We start from the raw sequence: 14881 nt of genomic DNA, 5'->3' as shown, positions 1-14881 counted from the left end.
GGTTTAACCAACCATATGAAACAACTCCACGTGAAAACAAATTGATCCATGATAAAGAGAGGCGCATCACTTGTAAAAATCAAACCTTATTGCAGCGCATGTAACTTGCCCAATGGTGTTTCAAAAATAAAAACATGATTTCTTCACATAAGACCATGTGTTTAAGGCACTTTGTCTAGCACATGACTAGTACGTGTTAGACACAAAATTTATTAAATTAAATGAAGGGAATAAGTAACCAACAAATTGAAGCTTTATTATGAAGCCCCCACAAGTGAAATTGAAGCTTTATTATGAAGCATCCACAACACAAGTCAAAAATGCACGACAACCTTGTAAAAAATACGGAAATGAATTGCAATTGCGTTACATCCAATGTTGCACCTTTGGCGTGAAATCGGAAATGAATGAATGGCAAAAGGAAAGGAGCCGGAAATGAATGAATGGCAAAAGGAGCCAAAAACCGCTGGCGTTTTATTATTCGGGGCATATGCCCGCGGTCAATGGCGAACAACTTGGATTTTGCGGTATACGTAGGCATAAAATTAGATATAGTTGCGATTCTTACAGGAAGACTGCCACGTGTATCAGTGAAGTACTGCAATTAGCAATTGGTGATTTGCCACGTGTATCAGTAAGCAATTGGTGATTTGCCACGTGTTGGGCATACATGATGAGGATGAGATGTGTTTCATTTCAAAATATTCGTGCGTACTTGAGTTGGGCCCGACTCCTTCGCCAATGGAGAGACGCCGCATCATATGAGTGACCCAACCCAAAATACCGCGGGCGGGCGGGCACCCTATGTGCATGTAATCTCAGCCCTCTCAAAAATATATTGTTAGCACATTCCATTGGGCCAGCTGTCAGCCTACGTGGGACCCACTTATCGGGAAACTTTGCGCTGGGTCCATGTTGCAACGACGGTGAACCGGGCGAGCCGGTTTGGAACGTCCGGCGGAGATGGTGCGGCGAATCCGAGAGGCGCCGGGAAGCGTCGATCTCGGTTTGATTATTATCACGAGAGAAAGGGATATGAATAGGAAGTGGAGTATATCATTGGGGTCTCCGGAAATGTCTCCATGTTTGTGGTTGGCCATGGAGGAGGCTGGGGACGCTATGGAAGCGGATGTGTTGATCAAGAATGGACAGAGACGGGAAAGAGACACAGGCGACATTTCCATTAAATTGCACATATTTTCCTTTTCTGTCGATCCACCTCGGTGTCGGTTTTCTTCGATCTCTAGGCAGGTAACCGAAATAAAAAATCCCTAGTTTCCTTCTTTACCTTTCATGTCTAGGGTTCGATTCATGGTTTTGTACGAGCTGCGATATGAGGAGATCAAGCTACTACATTATATCTTTCCTTTTATTAAGAAGCCTAAAAAAACGCGAACAGTACCTCACGATCTTGATATTATTTTGTACTTTCCGTTGGATTTCGATTTTTTGAGAGGTAATTCTTTCCCCGTGCCTTTTGATTAGAGTTTTAAGGGGGCCTGGACTTTGGAACCTGCCCTTCTGTTCTAACTCTATTTCGAAATTGTGAGATTTCACAGGCACAATTGGAAATACAATGGTTTTATTGTTTATTTTCTTATGGTGTTTTGGTGCCAACAGTTTCATCTTCCACAGTTTGTGCCTTATGGCCTTATTTTTTCATCTCGTGTTTCCTATGTCTTGAAACACTTCCAATTCTGCGAAAGTTGGATGATTTATTTGTCGGGCGCTCAATCTGCATGCCTTAATTGATGATTTATTCGTCAATAAAATCTAACTTGTGATAACAATCGTCCCTATTGGGCCACTCGACACTAGTTTAGGCTCATTTTCAGCAGATTCACGAGTAACCTATTAATTCCCATGTATTCGGGACGCCAAACTGCTTATTTTTTTTCTTTTAGAACACAGCTGAGCGGTGTCTGGATGTTCGAGAGCATTTGTAAAAACCGTTTGCTTGGTTTTGATCTCTAATGGTTTCTTAGTTAAAGAATTTCGTCTTCATGCGAACTCTAATAATTTTCATGATTTTGATTTTCTCATTATTAGGCCTTTTATTAGTTTTCGTTTTCGACTGACAGTATGCAGGCAGTTGGTTTTACTTTGCATATTATTTTGACTGATCACATCAATCCAATTTTCTTAGCCAGGAATAGGTTTGATGGGAAGTTTGGTATTTTTTCAATGGAGCAGGATAAAGTGCGAACATTTTCCCCTTTTCCGATTTGCTCTCACCAAATCTGGTCACCAATATTTGATGAAATAGAGCATGACATCCCACTGAAATTGCAGAATCTTATTGCGCAGATGGATTCAGCAAACCTCAAAAACCCCTAATGCACTAGGATTACGCAATCTTCTTTTTTTCCTTGGATTACAATTCGTCCCACCTCAAGTCTGTAAGTGAGAATGAAATTGCTGGTACCTTGCCAAATCCCGCTTACGAAGACCCTGGTTTGAATCCAGGTGGAGAGGATAATAATCTCCTGTCAACCACCTGTGTTAAAACCAATTGACATTTGGATTATGCAATTCAGGCAACTCATATGTGCAATTTCTTGAAGTGAAAATAATTTTTGCTGGGAAACTCTGATTTTGTCTCTCATTGTTTTGGCTGGACGGAAAAGGGGCAAAATGTTGAGCTTTTATCTCACTATTTTTTTCAATTATAAGGCATGGGCAGTACGCAGAGAGAGATTAGGTAGAGCTTTTGATGTTGCTGTGGCCATGAGCTATTTTGGTTATATTTATTAGAGATGAATATGCGTATTGACAAAACTCTAATTTCATGTTGTTAATCCAGAGTGCATGGCAATTGTGAATGGCTTGTATCTACGTAAGGTTTGTTGTGTTCGCTGCATTTTGAGATTAAACTGTATACCCACCTTAACGTTGAGGGCAGTTTGCATGACTCTGTTTCTCAGGCCACATGTTCCTGCCTGAATATTTGTGTTTATTTTGTGGTTTCTGGACAGGTATCCCTTATTTAAGTCCTGAACTGTTTTTATATTTTATATTTATAACTCCATAATATGAAGGTTTTTGGAACTAATTCCATATATTAGTTCATTGCATGTATTTTGAATAGTTCATTACTAAGGTTTTCTAAATTGGTTCTTTTCATGGGTTTTGGCACATTTGTATTGGTTAAGATTCACTCTGTTAAGATTCACTAAATTAATACATTGCATGGTTAAGATTCACTAAATTAATACATTGCATGGTTAAGATTCACTCCGTTGCTAAGGATCTTGTTATAATTGCAGGTTATAATAGCATAGGAGGCGTCCTTGTAGGAGGAGGTATTATGTGGCTATCTAAATGCTTTTGTGGTAACGAGACATTGAAAGGTGATTTTCATTGTGGTGTGCATTGAGTCAAGGTCATTTATAGTGGAGGTTGGGGTTAAATGGAATAGAGAATCAGAACTCCAAATGTTTTGTTGACAGTAAAACATGTAAATTGGTGAATTTCAGTTTATCGTGTGGCGAAGCGGTATACTGCGTTAGTTGTTTCGTGTGTCTAAAATGGAGCAGGTGATATTAAAGTGGCATAAAGGAGGATTAACAATAATTGGATTGTTGTCTCTGTTTTCTCTGCTTTTGGGAGGGTCATCTGCGAATGTGGTCCTCATTGGCAACAACATATCTCAATCATTTGATGATATTGAAGCAAACTTTGGTAGGGCTATACCTTGACTCCTGTGCAGTTTTGTTACTGTATGATTCTTAAGGTTGACATGTGATTTTATATTGTGGCTGTTTTTTAATCATTGTTTGTTCCCAATTTCTGATTGATATTTCTAGAGGTGCAGAAATGTTCTTTTCCTTTATTTTCCCCGGAAATTGTATGGCATTATTACTGCTGCTTTGTCAATGGTGCTCAATCACGCAGATTTGTAATATGCCCTTGTATGTTTTCTTGATAAATTGAGGTAGTCCTGCAACTATTTGTAGGCGCACCTACTGTGAGTGTTTTTGCAATCTGTATGCTGATTAAGCGTGAACATTTACTTTAGAAATTGTGATTGAAAAAACATGGCAGTCTCACTGGTGTGGTGTCAGTGGTGGTCAAATTCAGTTCACAATACATTCTTTGGAGTAAATGCAGGTATGTAATCTTCCCTCATGTTTTCTAGATAACAGCTTTGTTTTTGGACAAAATCCTGCAATACTTGCAGGTACCTACTGTTTTTTTGAGTTTTTGCAATCTGCGCATGATGATCAAGAGTACCTACTGTTTTTTTGAGTTTTTGCAATCTGCGCATGATGATTAAGAGTATTCCCTCAATCAGAGCATACATTTTCTAAATTTGAGAGTCTAATTTTGTGTTCATCAATTGTTGAAAAACTGTCTGTGCCACAAGCTGCAAAAAAACAGCTAGTAGAGATCTCTAGTCACTATTTAGACCAATTAATGGTGACCCATGAAAATAGCTACATGATTACTATAAGAATTTTAGCTCCAAAGAGCTACATATTACATACAATTTCTAGAACCTTGGAAACTTTGTATCTGTAAACGAACCACCTTCTAAATCGATTCTCTTGTTGGTAAGACTTCCATATTATCTGGGTGAATGAAATGAAACAGAGCAGCAGTGTTATTCAAGAGAAATCAAATTTATGCCTTCCAAATCCATTCTTGTGTGTTTAAGACTCATATTTCATGTGTCGATGAAATGCAATGGAGAAACATTGTTATTCAAGAGAAATCAAATTTCATAATTCATTCATATTTCCCTGAGTGGTACCAAACTTGAATATACAGAGGTCCATTTTGGAATCCGAAAGTTAAAATTCCAAGGTTTGAACTGTTGGAATTTCAACAGTTATCCTGAAATCTTTAAGAGCCATATATTTACAAAAGGCATTCCAAAAGTGGGACGTACTCTTTCTGGAGGTGATTATTTAACATGTAAAATGCATTCTGACTAAAACTTGCCTCACTCTAATCTTTTAGACAAACGTGAATGTCAACAAACTTAAATTGCCATACTATTTTGTTCTCCTTGCTAAACCTTTTGAAGGGTTACGCCAAACCCAAATTCCTACCACATGCTTTGGGAGAGAAATCTTTGTAAAAGAAACGAAAATATTTCCTCATTTTCCAAGTTTACATCCTCAATTGATAGAATTTTTTGATTTAATAAGGATTTTGTCACCTATTTACTCTTACAATGTCTAAAGGTAACTCGCTTCAGCATTGTTTATTGGTGTTATTTATGGGTGACTAGAAGTTTATTACTCATTTATAATTTTCTGTTAGTTGACAGACTTTATATTAAGATCAAGTTTATGTCAGTCAGTTGTGCTTTTATGTTAGTTAATGGATTTTTACGTAAAGTCCTAGTTATCCCACATGCAAAAGACAGAAGCCAAAGGGGGACCATTACCTATAAACAGGCTTTTAGGTATTAGAGTAGTCATTTTGGGAATGTGTTATTATAGGTAGTCTGTAAGAAACTATTGTTGGCCAAGTACGATCCTGAGTTGGTGACAATTTGAAAAATAAAGCTGGATCTGTTCACTGATATCTGCTATCAGTGCCAGTGCTGAAATATTGTTTCAATTACTGCTGTTATTACTGAACTTATTGCTGTTACCGCTGATTTTCCCTGTTGTTTACTACTATTAGTGCCATATTAGTTTCAGATGTATTAGTTTCCAGATTCCATATATCTGCTGCTAATTTTTTCAGTTATTAAAATTAGATTCCAAATTAGGTTAGGCTAAAAAAAGCTTTGGGAGAAAGTTTTAGTAGAAAAAAGGAATTGCAGAAATATATGCCCATTTTCTTAGTTTGACATCCTCAATTGATAGATTTTATAATTTGATTAAGAATTCTGTTACTTATTTACTTTCATGTTGGTTCCTTTGATGGCCAATATGGGTATAGGACCATAGGTCCAATGTTTTACCTTTCTTGTTGAAGGAAAAGTTGCTTCCATTTGGTGTATAACTATGATTTCAAGTTCTAAAACTTACCTTTGCTGTCCAATTAGAAGTTGCTTCCTTTTGTATACTACAGCTTTGGGTTCTAAAATTAGTTTACCTTCTTTTTAAAAGAGGCCAGTTCGACTTCAGGATTGACATGTTGACCAATTTGGAAAATGGCCATATATTTTTGCAATTCCTTAATACGACATTATAATTTTGAAAGAGGAGAGCAAACAAAAATCATAAGAAGTTGACCAACTTTTCTTGGTACTTGGTATAGGTCATAAAACATGGGAAATAGTTTTGCCTTACTGCCCTTCTTTGATGAAGTTTTTTGTAGAGTTGGAGCTGCACAAAGACTCAATCATTGAACCTCAAACTCTCTCATCAGAATGCTTTTGATTGGGTTGAAGTTTTGAACATCAACAAGATTTTCTTGGAGGTTTGAAGAACTTTATTCTCATATCTGAACAGTTCCTCCATTGTAGGCACAATGTTTCTTCAAGCACTCAAACACATTAGGATGATTTTATATTTTTAGCAATGGGAAAGGGCTGATTTTAAAAAAGGTTGAAAGAAGTATTGTACCAATGCTCCAACAAAGGGATCCATTTTATTCATTCAGTTTGATCGTCATCTTGGAAGTTCATCAAGTCACCCTTTAGATCTTCTGCTTAAATTCATTTGGTTGTGTTCTTCGGGATGGTAGCCATGACTCCTTCAGACTCCTTTGACATCTTTTATGTCAAACTGTCCCAATCACCTCAATTTCTGTGCCAATAAATTCGGCCTTCAAAGATCGAATTTCTGCCCTCAAAAACGAAGTCAACGCTGGTCAAAAGAGTCCTGGTCAACACTAGTCTCTTTTCCTGAAATTCGGCGAGCAAACAATCCCAGAAATGCCTTCAAAGATCGAATTTCTGCCCTCAAAAATGAAGTCAACGGTGGTCAAAAGAGTCCTGGTCAACACTAGTCCCTTTTCCTGAAATTCGGTAAGCAAACAATCCCAGAAATTCGGCCTCCTGCCACATGTGTGAAGTAGAGAGAAGCTGCCTCTAAGCTGTACGAACCAATCAAGAGAGGAGAGGGAGATCTGTGATGAGATGATTGATGTCCAAATGGGGAGAGAGGTTACTCCTATTTATACACTTCGTTGAGGGTGAGGAGACACATCTATTGGGCTTCATGAGCCTACATTTGACTGAGGCTGACCTTTACAATTTGTGCATGAGAGAATAAATTCAAAATTCCATTCTGTTTGTCAGAATGAGATGATCTTTATATCAAAATTGGACCCCTCGATCAGAGGAATCCAATGCAATAATCATCTCCACGATATGAGCTGACCTAAGGTGGAATTTGGCCCTATTTACCCAGTCCTTTTGAGAAGGTTGCCATTTGGCTCCTTTTCTATCTATTATGTTCATTGATGCTCTACCATATTTGATATAACTTTCTAGGATATGAGGGAAAATATGAGGGATAACTCTTACAAATGGTGAAGGGTGTTTTTTTAATGTTCAATTTGTTGATGACTCCACTAATCCCAAAATTAGCTCTTGTATTTTACTGCAACTATTGGTGCTATTGTGCTTGGAGGAAAGACAAGGGCTCTTTGTAAAGGGCATAAAGAGTTGTTTGTTCAGCTTAATGTGATTTGGAAATTTCTTTATTGAGGGCATGTTGTTTATTTGTTTTGTTTTGTTTTTGTGATTGGAGGAATCTACAACTAGTTTCGTACTCGCTTGACACGGGGTTGATTTCAACTGCTACCACTATAACCCCTAGGTGCCTACTTATCCCCCTTTCGCAGAAATGGGTAAGTCAGGGGGATTTGAATCTCGAATCCCTTGGTACACAAGACTCCATTTTTATGGAGCTTGCTAATTGCGCTGCTCCCTTGGGCACGAGGGCATGTCGTTTATTATAAAGGGATCCTTTTTGGTATTGATGTGTCTAGTAAGGACTTTAGGATTCAGTTTTAGCAAAATTGACAAGAAGGTCCAATGGTGGATGGCTTAGGACATTCCTCTTGTAGGGCATGTTGCTATCAACGATAGTTGTGTTTCTTGCTCTTCCTACATCTTCTTGTCTAGTTCAAGATACAAAAATCTAGAAATGCTTCTTTGAGTATTTCCCTAGGGAAGAAGAACATGGAACAAGGCCTATTTTTAGTTTCATGGGCCCATTTCACTTTATGAATAGTAGACGGATCATGGCTTGGCAAATATCTATGCGTTGAGGTTGTGCTAGCTACAAAATGGGTAGCCAAGGCCATGCACTTTGACAGATACTTGTTTGGCATGATGTTCACAATGTTGCACATATTAATGGCGTACTTGGCCGTTACAGTCCTCACGGTATAGTTGGTGTGGCCACAACTTTTAAGATTTTTGGTTCATGCATTCAAGATGGTTTGAGGACAATTTGTGCTTCTTTCAATTTGGGAAAATGTTTAGCAACGAAAGAGTTTCATACATGGGGTGATTTATGGCATGAGAATGCTGACAAGTGGCTCCCATGGCAACCTCTTAGTGCCATGGCTGTCTTTGGAAGGATTGTAATGGTCTAATAGGAAGCCAATTATGGATTACCAAACCAAAGAACTCCATGACATGATCCAACCAACTTGTGTAATGGTTGATTGTCTAAACATAAGATGGAATGTTCAAGATCACGAATCAAGGTGGCTATGAATGTGTCATGAATTGTTTTCTCATAAAATGCATCAAAAACACAAAATGAAAGTAATTTACAAGCATTATAACAAAAAGGGGCCATGAGAACAACTATGGAAGGTTGTAGGGAAAAAAAACCATAGGGTGTAAAAAAAAAGACTCAAGAGTCAATACTAATCCACAGAGAGTAAGACATGAAACAAAAAACACAATTAAGCAAGTCAACTAATTAGACTAAAAAACAGATCAAGGAATTTCTAGAACCAAACCTGTTGCGGGAAGATGCTCTTTGTCTTCAGGAAGAGATCAATAGAGCTTATATGCCCATTCTCAGGGAAACTGGGTGTAATTGCAGTACTGGGAAAGATGCTTCAAGGTTTCATTTCTGCCACAAGGAGGACACTTGAGTCAAGGGACTCTTAAGCATTTTAGGCATTGGGCAATAGGCAGGCCTACATGAATAAGAGATTGGGCAAAGCAATTTTTTTAGTTCTAGATGGATATTTGTTTGTAAATCCATGCTTCTCATTTGACTTAATTCTCTAAATTTTTTAAAGTTTTACTTCAACCTGGTGGGCCTAGATGATAATCACTAGTATCCATCAATTAACTTAGATTTCTTGCGTTCTTTCATTTGTTGTCATCTCTAGTCTCTGTCCACCAAGCCTGGGGTCCCTAGGAAGCCAAGGTGTAGAAAAATCTTGTTTGGAAGTAGATCCTGTACTTTTTCTAATATAATTCTATTAAAAGTTATAAGTTTGAACTCCCCTCTTAAAACCTATCATTCTTCTAGCCTTTAGATTGGTTGTTATAGATATCTTCAACGAAATAGATGCCTTTTTTTTAAGCAATATCTTGGTCAAGAACTGGGCATTCTCAACTAAAGGTTTTCCATCTTGTAGAGCCACTAGTGATCACCATAGATTGTGGGCATTGAAGGAAAGCCCCCCACCCTTTTAGAGAATCACTTTTCTAAACCAATTTGTGCTTGATGGCCTCCTAGGCCTGCTAAATGCTCGTGGCTAGAAAAGCCCCCTTCACCTTGACAACGGCTAGGGTAATTGGGAAAGTCCACAAATTCACATTGCCCCACACCTTGTGACCATAAGGGGATCTTGAGGTGATGTGATTTCTTAGTAGGCTATTCTAGTCTTGATGGCCCTCAACAGCTTTAATGATCCATTTGGCACAGGGCTCAAGCTTGATCTCTAGTGGTAAGAATTCCCATCCCTCGATCTAATTAGATCATGTGTACAGCACATGATCTAATTAGCTCTATGGAAGCTAGCCCATAAAGAGTTTGTGAGAATTTTTTTCTGACTAGAAGTAGGCTTGGGTTGAAGGAACCCAACATGAGTATTTCACATTGGTGGTAGACAAAAAATTGGTGTAGATTTGGAATTTCGTAGTAAGGGACATAGGCTTCAAAATCCAATTTTCAATCTTGTTGGCCACTCTTTGCAATACTGTCTCACAAAGTTCTTCAGGGAAGATGTGAAAAGAAAAGGAGATTCCAGGAAACTTGAATACCTGGCTAGGTTGAATCGAAGCCCATCCTTGCCCCATCAACCAGTTTGGTGCTTTCATTTGGCAAATACTGAAGCACCGAATCTTGTTTGTTTGCAACTTAGACCTTGAGACATTCCAAAAGATTTCAACGTAGTACATTGTGTTTTCTAGAGTTTCTTTTTCATTTGAATCACAAAGAAAGAATCATCTCACAAAATGCCTATTCACTGATTGTCCACCATTATAGCCAGAGAGAGGGATACCTTTAATTAGGCTAAGTGCTATTCTACTCCATATAAGGTAGCAGAGAGCATTTGCTGCAGTTACATTGAGGGCAGGTGTGAAGGGGCATCCATTTCTTGAGAATTAACCTAGTTAATATGAATGTATGCAGTATCTTTTGAGAAAAAGGGTTTCACTGCTTTGGAAAAGAAGGGACAAACCCCAAGGCTTTGAGCATGGCACAAGGGAATATTCACTTGTTGTTTTCATATATATCTGTATAGAGATAGATAATTTCAATTCAGAAAACTCTTCCAAATTCTAAATGTCTTTAGCAGAAGAAGGCATTTAAATTTTATACCTTGCTATTGTCCTATAGCTTTCCCCATTATGTTTATGGCTTACTGATAATATCAAACCTGTAAAAGATGTGATCAACTACCCTGATATCAAGATCTAGAGGTTATTGGCTGTTGTATATTCTTCTGTTTATTTGAATATCCATTATGAATTTCTTATTGTCTTTCATTGATTCATATTGTTCAAGTGCCCATTCCTGGCATGATCACAATGCAAACCCAAAGTTTATAGACCAACTTTCATTGAAGCAGTCTGTTCAATATTCATACCATGTCCCTCTTTGGAATAATGTGTCTAATTCTCAAAGAGTGTTGACTATTGCTTTTTGTCTATCTTTTTCTGATTATTGGCTTTTGGATTCTCTTGCTCGATATGGAAGGTGTCAGTTAGCTTTCAGTGGTCCATGTTTCATATGTCTGCTAGTGAATCATCAATCTATGTTTTAGAACTCTCTTTTTAAGCTGCTATGCTTAATTGAGCCATTTTTATACTGACAAATTCCCAAACGTGGTCATTATAGTGCTATTTGACACTGACATAAAATGTAGAAGTTATTATGGTGCTATTTTTGGTGTTTGACATTGTATTTCTGATAGATGTTTTCCTTTCACTATTCTTTTTGCTGTTATAAAATGCGAGCATGGCAGGGATGGGTTTATGAGATTTTCCAAAATAACCTGGAAGTTTATATTGGCCTGTTGCTTTTTATGCTTTTCATGCTTTGCATTCTGTTTGCTGATGAAAAAGGCCATTCTTCCCTATAATGCCTTCTTGGTTACAGCAACCTTGAATCATTGATTGATGTTTTTCTTGTATTGAATGTTTGTTCATGGACTATTATTTCAGCATGAAGAGTAATACAATTATATAACGTTTTTCAGCTCCATCAATTAGAGGACCAGGAGCTTGCGGTGGTTTACAACTTGCTGAACCTTTTGATGCCTGTACACCACTTACTAACAAAGCAGTCCCACCTGAAGGGGTATATGCCCTATTTGCTCTAATAATCCGGGGTACATGCACCTTTGAGAAGAAAGTTAGAAATGCACAAGCTGCAGGATTTAGTGCAGCCATTATTTACAACAATGAAGATAGTACTGATCTAGTTTCAAGTAAGTCGTTTCATTACCATTTTAGTTTGTTGTTTTATGGAGTTTTTAGATAACATGAAAATGATATTGTTGCGAGCATTCTAACTTCTGCGTGGTTCCCTTAATTGTCTCCAGATCTAACTACATTAAGTCCACAACATAAAGAGGAATGAATATTTTAAAAAGAGAAAATAAAAAAGGTCTACAGGTGAACACTAAAAGGAAATAACTGTCTCATAAATAATCAGACAAGAAATTAATTTGCTTTGGTTTTGGTCCAGATCTGCTGGGCTTCTATATTAGCAGTTTCTTTCTATACTACCTAACCAACTTTTGTTGAAGGATATAATATTTTCTCCTAAAAAATATTCACATTTCTTACTATAGTTATCCATTGGTCCCTATTTTAGTTATTAACTTTTTTGTTTTGTTTCATTACTGATTTATTACATGTCTAAATATTATAAGCACAATGCTCGTGATATTCAAGTTCCCAAATACTGGTTTTTGAAAGATATTATAGTGTATGTATCCTGGTTGAATATGCTGATACAAACTTGTAGTAATATTTCCTTTTTCCGGAGTTTGACACCCTATAGTAAGTGAAAGGTATTATGAGGTTTATGCATGGGCATTCTACTGACCTATGAGAACGGGTTTTAATGTGTATGTGTGTTACTCTAGCTGTTGCAACTTCATATAACTAACCATGTGCTCTTTCACTGTCTCATTATACAGTGGCTGGAAATTCAGATGGTGTCACAATTCATGCAGTGTTCGTCTCTAAAGCAGCAGGAGAAATGCTTTTGAAACATGTTGGAGATCCAAATATGGAATTTTGGCTCGTGCCTTCATATGAGAACACAGCATGGTCAGTAATGGCAATTGCTTTCATCTCCCTTCTTGCTATATGTGCAGTGCTTGCAACTTGTTTCTTTGTGCGAAGGCATCGATTGAGACATGTTGGACATCGTTCACGTGTTCGTGAATTTCATGGTATGAGCGGTCGATTGGTAAAAGCATTACCTAGTATGATATTCAGTTCAGTGGTGGATGACAACTGCACATCCGAGACATGTGCAATATGTCTTGAAGACTATAAAGCTGGGGAGAAATTGCGTATCCTCCCATGCCACCATAGTAAGTTCGTTATGTTAAAGTTTCACTGCTAACATTCCCACCTTAGTTTTGTTGGAGGCCTTTTATGCTTGAAAAATACCTATATGTTGGTAATTGAATAGTTTAGTTATTGTTGCATTCCACATAATTGTTGTGTTATTTCCTTGGCAGAATTCCATTTGCTCTGCATAGACTCCTGGCTCACAATGTGGCGGACATTTTGTCCAGTATGCAAGCGTGATGCGAGGATAAGCACAGGTGAACCTCCAGCCTCAGAAAACACCCCTCTCTTATCTTCATCCTTGTCAGTTCCTGCTCCGCTTTTGTCAGTTGGTGCATCATCTCAGTCATCTCTAATAGGGTCTCCAGCTATGCTGATACCTTCAAGCTCACTACGATCTCGTGCTACATCATCTTATGTGGTTTCATATTCTGGTGCTTCTCGTAATGGTTCGTCATACTTGCCGCAATCAATTGGTTCCCATTATATATCCCCTGTGTCCAGCAGAAACTCTATAAACACTGGAAATACATCCTATGTTTCTCACCACCTGTCTTTGCAGTCCTTAAATGTTCAGCCTTCATTATTCTCACGTCCTAACTCCTTAGACATGTATGATACTTCTTCACAAATGACTCCCCAGTCGTATAGTTCCAGATATGCTTCATTCATCCCAGGCTCCTACAGTGCATCAACACACATTGCTAATTCAAGCAGTAGACCTCCTCGTGTACCACGCATGCCTTCATATAGTGGCATGCCATCTTATTGTGGGTCATTGACAAGCATTTCCCCATTTGCATCTACGAGATCCTTACCAGTTTATCAAGATGAGACAAGATAGTGTAGTAATGTTATCAGACATGGCTTTGAATATTATAATTTGAGGACCTCCATATAAGAGATTCCAGACAAATCCTGATAGCTTAGTTATGTTAACACGTCAGTATGTAAATACAGGTTTGCGTAGTGGGAATCTTTTTGTTGTGGCTCTTCAAAATCTCAGACCTGTATTGTTTGTTAAAACATGGGTGTGTGCATTACCTTTCCAAGGGCGGGGTCAAATGCCTTGTATTATTAGTTGTATATTAGATCTAGGTGGACTTTCTTGGGGTCTTTACAAAGAGCATTGTGTGGTTTACTTTGTCGGGAAGAGGCTATGTACTAACTTATTTACTCATTTAGAAGAAAGGCTTTGATATGAGTAATGATCTTTCGGATTTCATGCTTCCAGCAATGGAGTATTATTTTGCTACTTGAGTTCTTCAAGCATCTTAAATTTGTCCATGGCATAACATGTCAGACTCCTGACACAATTGTTTCCTAAAAGTGGCATTGCCGTGGGAGGGCTAAGGGTTTCAATTTTAATGGAGTTGTTCATCTTTGTCTGAAACCAGTAATATGTGAGTCAGGAGTTGGCAGTTGTATTTAATCAAATAAAATTCAGTATTGTAAAATAGCCCTTGAGATGGTGCGTGATTTAATTCCTTCCTCCAGAGGAAGAATTAGGAGATTGGTAACTGTAAGTGGAAGTGAAACAACATTTTAAAGAGCTTGTGGAATTTAATGTATTTTATTACTTAAAGATTCATTTTGTGCAACAGAACCTTCAGGCAGGCAGGCTTTGACTTTGATGGTCAGCCTTGCTGAGGGTGTAAGTTTCAAGTAATATCCCTAATATTTTATGGAGTTGATCTAACCTTCAAGATCATTTTTTGATGTAAACAAATGAATATAAGTTATAATGACATTAACTCATTATGATCATATTTATATTTGCATTGGGAGTGTGTTTTTCGCAAGGGAAATTTTGCAGGAAACCCAAGGGATAAAACCCCACATTCATGGATGGAATCTCTAGTAAACTTGTCAACATACACTAGTGCCCTAGGACCTAAACCCAAGGTGCTTTGTTTCAAGGAAACAGCGAACTGCACAGAAATATTGGCAGCAACCAGTTGA

General features: G+C 37.8%; 1 protein-coding gene across 11 annotated transcripts; it reads left to right on the top strand.

Annotated features, from left to right (window-relative positions):
- Nucleotides 1-1041: 1041 nt before the first annotated feature.
- Nucleotides 1042-14174, top strand: LOC149180399 (receptor homology region, transmembrane domain- and RING domain-containing protein 2-like). 11 transcript variants are annotated; one of them, XM_089416104.1, is made up of 8 exons: nucleotides 1043-1247; nucleotides 2804-2975; nucleotides 3267-3350; nucleotides 3477-3681; nucleotides 4045-4110; nucleotides 11590-11820; nucleotides 12538-12939; nucleotides 13090-14174. In XM_089416104.1, the coding sequence occupies exons 4-8, from the start codon at nucleotides 3528-3530 to the stop codon at nucleotides 13761-13763; spliced, it is 1527 nt and encodes a 508-aa protein (XP_089272230.1). In that variant the 5' UTR covers nucleotides 1043-1247; nucleotides 2804-2975; nucleotides 3267-3350; nucleotides 3477-3527; the 3' UTR covers nucleotides 13764-14174. The 11 variants fall into 11 exon arrangements, with proteins under 11 accessions (XP_089272234.1, XP_089272236.1, XP_089272228.1 ...); XM_089416103.1 differs by having other exon boundaries at nucleotides 1043-1251; XM_089416105.1 differs by lacking the exon at nucleotides 1043-1247 and adding an exon at nucleotides 2686-2701.
- Nucleotides 14175-14881: the final 707 nt, after the last annotated feature.

The sequence above is a fragment of the Pinus tabuliformis genome, chromosome 3_2 (assembly GCF_031772625.1).
Source record: "Pinus tabuliformis cultivar Carrire ecotype Pingquan chromosome 3_2, CPIR1, whole genome shotgun sequence".
Lineage (NCBI taxonomy): Eukaryota > Viridiplantae > Streptophyta > Pinopsida > Pinales > Pinaceae > Pinus > Pinus tabuliformis.
This window is presented reverse-complemented; position numbering and strand designations above follow the sequence as displayed.

Coding starts and splice junctions, on each gene's coding strand:
- LOC149180399 (XM_089416110.1), top strand. CDS start 3,528: ATGGAGCAGGTGATATTAAAGTGGCATAAAGGAGGATTAACAATAATT. Junction 4,111..11,589: donor ATTCTTTGGAGTAAATGCAG/GTATGTAATCTT, acceptor AACGTTTTTCAG/CTCCATCAATTAGAGGACCA. Junction 11,821..12,537: donor TAGTACTGATCTAGTTTCAA/GTAAGTCGTTTC, acceptor CTCATTATACAG/TGGCTGGAAATTCAGATGGT.